At 39.2% G+C, this 6,277-nt stretch overlaps 1 protein-coding gene across 1 annotated transcript; it reads left to right on the forward strand.

Moving 5' to 3' along the window:
* The first annotated feature begins 452 nt into the window (after window positions 1–452).
* Window positions 453–5,783, forward strand: LOC127841139 (nascent polypeptide-associated complex subunit alpha, muscle-specific form-like). The gene is made up of 6 exons (XM_052369757.1): window positions 453–622; window positions 1,150–1,254; window positions 1,934–2,384; window positions 2,600–3,137; window positions 3,859–4,365; window positions 5,185–5,783. The coding sequence occupies exons 2-6, from the start codon at window positions 1,170–1,172 to the stop codon at window positions 5,236–5,238; spliced, it is 1,635 nt and encodes a 544-aa protein (XP_052225717.1). The 5' UTR covers window positions 453–622; window positions 1,150–1,169; the 3' UTR covers window positions 5,239–5,783.
* Window positions 5,784–6,277: the final 494 nt, after the last annotated feature.

Consider the following 6,277-nt stretch of genomic DNA (forward strand, 5'->3'; position numbering starts at 1 on the left):
TCCAAACTGTTTGCAAAGGCCTTCAAAATTCGGTTCCCGCACTGAAAGGTTGTTCTACATTATTGTAAACAATTTCCAGGAAAACATTGCCATTTAATACACGCACATGTATGCGCATAGAGAGCAGACACAACTCGGACGTTGTGCTGGGGCAAATCAATGATCGAGTCACTGGCAGTATTCATCGAGGGAGGGAGTGATCATTCAGTTTGCGTATATTCATCTCAATTGAATGCTATTCATACGAAATTCATTGAAATTGGTAATAGAAGCATATCTGAAATCCTACAAAATATAAATCGTGAGGTAATTTAATTGACCGCTTTCCAAATCTACATTTATTGAATAGAAAATGAAGATCAATACTGTAAAAAGCGGCAATCACATACAAAGATGTAGTGTTCGGTCTATTCATTGAAACCGACATCTGATGTTCATTGTAATGGTAACACGTTGAGTAGTCAAAACATTGGAGTTTTAAAAGTTTTAATCATTATGTAATTATTACCGGTATATAACGTGAACGACTCTAAAAGAAACAACAAAACGTTACACGTGCATACGCGGTACACCGGATATAACACTATCACTTGTATAGACGTCTTAGTAAGTTAAAAGAAAGGTAATAATCTTTAATTAGATCTACTTTTGTATTATTACATGAACACCATTAAACAACGAACACAAAATTCGTCTGAAATTTGTATTTAAAAATGCATTGGATATCGGCTCTATTGTGTTTTAATCACGAAGGAATCACCAGTTGGTGTAGTGTGTGAAACCATTAAACATTATTTTTTGCTTAAATGTGATGAAAATGGTCTATTTAAATAAAATAAAACTTAAAAACAAACGGGTAGTCTGAAAACATCACACGATGACAATTGAGCCGTGCTCTGTGAAAAGGGCGTTTAATGCATGTGTGTAAAGTGTCGTCTCAGATAAGCCTGTGAAGTCCGCACAGGCTAATCAGGGACGACACTGTCCTCCTAAACTTGATTTTTGCTTAAAAGAGACTTTCTTGAAACGAAAAATATCATTAAAGCTGCAAGTGTCGTCCCTGATAAACCTGTGCGGACTGTACAAGCTAATCTGGGACGCACATGCATTAAACCCCCTTTTCAAAGATCACGGCCCAATTGTTTTCAGAAGTGTAAACCTGTGACGGGATGTCGACAGCGCAAGGCAGTCCCTCGGCTGGTCCTGGTGTCCACGACTACCAACCCAAGCACAGGGACTTCGTACGGAACACGTGTAAGTATAACAGCGCACATGAACCTCGCTCTGGGATAACGGGGCTAAATTCATGTGCGTAAAGAGTCGTCTCAGATTAGCCGGTGCAGTCCGCACAGGCCTATCAAGGACGACACTTTCCGATTAAAGAGTATTTTTCATTTTAAGGAAGTCTCTGCTTATTGAAAATCCAGTTAAGGCGGAAAGTGCGTCCGTGATAAGACTGTGCGGACTGCACAGGCCAATCTATGATAGCACTATACTAAAATGCATTAAGCCCCGTTTTTCGAGAGCGAGGCGCACATGTTTGAAACATTCTAATTAATGATTAGCATATGAAACTATTTTCAGATTGATTAGTGGATAAGTATATGCACCTTTATAATGAAAACACGTTTCTTTGGTTTAATTTAACCAAAATAATATTACAGTGAACAGCTTAAAAAATAATAAGAAAGTAAAAGGCGTTAATTATTAATATATATTACTTAAAAGAAATGAGGAATTTGGATAAAAAATACTCTCACAACCCTCATGTTGTAAGAGTGGTTAAATTTGCAGTCATGGTACACATTCATCGCAAATTGAAATCCAAAAAAGCAAAATCAATCATTTTTGCATATTAATGCTTTCTGACGCCCCCTCCCCCCTCATACAATCTTCTGGCGATATTGTTCAAATTGAATGGCACCATTTTCAGACTCGTACGACCCGAACAAAAGTGAGTTCAAACCTTCGCAATACAAACACGAATACATATCCTACAAGCCAGCAAACATTGGTATCTACGGGGAGAAGGAAAGAACAGCAAAACCGCGGGACCCTCCACCGAAGCCTATCTCGAGACCTAGCAAGCAGGTTCCGAGAACCACGTTTAATAGCTACGGGGGACCGCGTGGTCCGGATATTCCGACAGGAGCAATTGGACCGGAATACCGCTACCCTGAGTATCAATATACACATTACAAGCCGACGACGTACGAGCCTGTGAAATATAATGGCGATTTTATTGCAGGAAAGACATACCATTGGGATGAAAATAGCTTCAAACCGGTCTCGGGTACCGAGAAATATCAACTTACGGAAAACAATTATGGGGGATTCAGGCACTTCCATTTTGGAGATATTAATGATCCAATTTCAGCCAAAGGGTAAGTTAGCTTAGTTGTAAATGTGTGGATACTTACATTTCAATAAGAAAGCAAAAGGTTACTACAACTACAACGTCAATAAATGAAACTACAAATCAAATCAAAGGAACACACGTCAAAGCGTAATTTCCGCGACGAAGTAAAACTGTTGATTAATGTAACTATAAAATCTAACATCAGTGTGGTGTTTTTATTTCCTAAAATATTTATTTCAGATCACAAGGTGGCACCCAAGAAAAAAAAATACCTGCAGAAAAAGCCCGGAAGGCGACACCAAAGAAACCGGAAGTAAAAGCGGTCCCGGTTATTGCAGCAGTCGCAGCGGTTCCGGTAGCAAAGTCCGGTCCGAAAACCTTCTTCACCACAGGGACGCAATACCAGCAAACGGAAAGCATAACGCAAATGACTCAGACCATTGTTAACACTGTGAAATCTACAGGGATACAATATGAGACTTCACAGACTAGAGCGTTCGGTACTCAGGTGGAGCAACAGTCACTTACTAGTACGGGTATACAAACGGACACGCCTTCTCCGTCACCACAGGTCGCGCCGCTGGTTATGGCGGGAAATATCACGAGCAAAGTGGAGATGAAAACACAGGGAGTGCAATGTTCAGAGCCCAAGACGACCGTGAAAACGGAGGCCCGAGGAACTCAGTACGACCAGACCCCAGTGAGTAGCCGACATTTGCCACGGGAGACCGACATATATCCCGTCTCAAACCCCGAGGAAAAACGTCGCGAGTCGCCGGTAAGATGTATAATGCGCATTGATACTAAACACTTAAAACAAACTCTCGCAGTAGTGTAGTGGATATTGTCCGACTAGCGATCAGAAGGTCACGGGTTCAATCCCCACTGTAGGAGCATTTTTTTTATTTCCCCAGTAGACACCACGTACTGGTTCTAGCCCGAGGAAACGGACTAAAAAGCGTTTCAAATAAGCCTCAGGCTTTCTTTACAATCGAGCTAAAATAAATACGTTTACACTAAATTAAAGCAAAATCTGCCGTTATTGTTATAGAAGTGGAACAACTTCAAATAGTAAATTATTTTATTCTTTACACAGCATCGTAAGGTTTTACCGTATATTGAAATACCGCTATGTACAATTCCAGTACTGTGAAACCATTACTAATCGTCAGGCATTAATGTTCGTGTATTTCGTCAGTGTACAGATTGACGAATTCATTAATATTAACCCATTGATGCCTTTTGTAATCTCCCATCCTTCTTAATTGGATCATTTTTTTTTGTCAAAATTAGGGATGTCTATTATATTTATTTCTATATTTAGAATATTTCTTACAGAAATTCCTTTTAGCAAACAGCGGAGACCCTGATGAGACGCCGCATCATGCGGCGTCTCATCCGGGTCTACGCTGTTTGCCAATGCCTTTTTCTAGACGCTAAGCATAAATGGGTTAAGCCCATCCAACTGATTCGCACTTTAACCATCATTATTGTTTTAGGTTTATCGTGCTCAAAGGACACAATCACCGGAAGTCGTCCCCATTATAGCGGCGACATCATTTCAGAGAAACGCGTCACAAAAACCAGCAAGCCCTCAAACAAAAACTAAATCTCCGTCCCCTAGGTCGGATCCAACTCCACAAAAGTCGCTAAGCAGAGATTCCAGATGGACTCCGTCACCGGAAGTTCCGTTGGTAGTTCCGGTGGTAACAAAAGACGCCAGTGTAGCAAAAGCCAAGACCCCCGCACAAGCAAAACCTGATCTACCGGAAGACAGACATCCATCACCAAAAGCACCGGTCTCTTTACCGAAAGCGTTGCCAGTTCTGGACAGTCCGCCTAGTGCTGTAACCGCTGAACAACAGCCGGTGGTCCAAAGCAAACCACCGAAAGTATTCGTTCAGCCTAAAACTGAAAACGTCAAAGATGCGCCAAATCATCCTAAAAGGTCACGGCTTCCCCCGGAAATTACCGCGCATATCGAGGCCTACAACTCTGTCCATACGGTGAGCTTGTAGTAAGCACAAAGCATTTTAGATAAAAACCTTATTGGTTTACAAATGACTTGATAGCACCTGTATAACGACTGCATTAAAAATGTTGGGTCTACATTTACCACTCGGCATTTAAAATTATTTTATGTTTGGAAGCAATATGTACCTATCGAGTAAGGGGTATGCATTTTTAAGTACAATGTAGTTACTATTGAATGATTATTTTGTTCGAACCCAGTGATATAAAGTAACGTTTGGTTACGGTTGTCCGATTTATTCTTAAGTGTTTCTTGTAGCGATTGTGTCTTCTCAGATAATGTAAAAGACCAATAAAATTTTCAGTTTTATTGGCAAGTGGGTCTCATTTTCATCTCTGCAAATCACATAATGACACATTGCACGCGTTCTGTGTGGTGTTGGGATTTGAGTGATATAAGCCAGTCATAACTTGCTTCCAACAGTGGTGACTATATGAAGTGTCATGTGCACATTTCAGATCAATTTTGACGGTAGTTGTTCTTAAGTGGGCAAGCATGATTTGTAATTAAACCATTTATGCCTAGCGTCTACAAAATATGCCTAGGCAAACAGCGTAAACCCAGATGAGACGCCGCATAATGCGGCGTTTCATCAGGGTCTACGCTGTTTGCTTAAAGGAATTTCTGTGAGAAATATTCTAAAAATAGAAATTAATATACCAGCCATCCCTAATTTTGGAAATAAATTGATCCAATATAGAAGGATGATAGAGTTCACTAGGCATAACTGGGTTAAACGTTTGATATGTGTATCTCGTTAATGAAAAAATGGAACGTTTCATGCTTATTTCAGAATGCCATTACGGGGTCACTACCTTCTATGCAACGCTCTATGGCACTTACGTAAGGTTAACGTTTACCCACGAATACGTTATAAAAACTGTGCAATTCAATGACGTCAACACAAATATGACGTCAAACTACGTCTTAGCGAAGAAAATTGCTTTACCAAAATGCCTGTTGGAACGTTTGAAGAAATTCATTTGTGCGTGTTTTTTCAACATCCTTTCAAATCGTTTACATTTATATACACGAATGTGACTATGTACCTGGTAAATGCAAGTTGTACAAGAACACAAATCTGATGGTTGAAATATAGCAAAATCGTGAACAGAACAGTGCATCGATTTGAACCTTTGAGCACACTTGTTTATGTGCTTAATCGGGATTTAAATAAACACTATACGTTTGCATCAATCAGATACCATCATGAATGATTGAAAACGCCTAATAGAGGGACTAGCAGTGTAAAAAAGCAATTCGAATCGGGTTGAAGTAAACGGTCGATATTGTAAATAATTGTTATCTTAATATTTACGCTTCCATTTGTTATTGACTTTACGACGTCCATTGAGAATACAGTATTGTTGTATTTTAAATGGTAATAACTAATTAGCCAATTTATTGTCAGTGTTGTGGTATTTCCATCAATACAATTATTATTTTTTACATATGAATTATTATCATATAACTTCATAAAACTCTACCACTCAGTTGAGTGCGTAATTAGATACAGAAAAGGATCAAAGTGCATCATTTAAACATTATAGGTATACAAGATTGAACAAGAGCTCTCTAAAGGCTGTTATTCCTTGTTTGATGTAGTTTACATTTTCTAGCAGTTACCTGAACAAATGACCACCTTGACATTTTTGAATTTGAACATCTGTAGTAGTGTTAATGTACTTTATGTAAACCTTAACCCTTTGCATGCTGGGAAATTTGTAGTCTGCTAAAATGTCGTCTGCTGAATTTCTAAAATAAGCCTTTTCTTAGATTTTTTTCAAAGAATACTATCAGAATAGCAAACAGTTTGGATCCTGATGAGACGCCACAAAACGTTTGGATCCAAACTGTTTGCAAAGGCCTTTAAAATTCGGTTCCAG

The sequence above is a fragment of the Dreissena polymorpha genome, chromosome 8, assembly GCF_020536995.1.
Source record: "Dreissena polymorpha isolate Duluth1 chromosome 8, UMN_Dpol_1.0, whole genome shotgun sequence".
Classification (NCBI taxonomy): Eukaryota; Metazoa; Mollusca; class Bivalvia; order Myida; family Dreissenidae; genus Dreissena; species Dreissena polymorpha.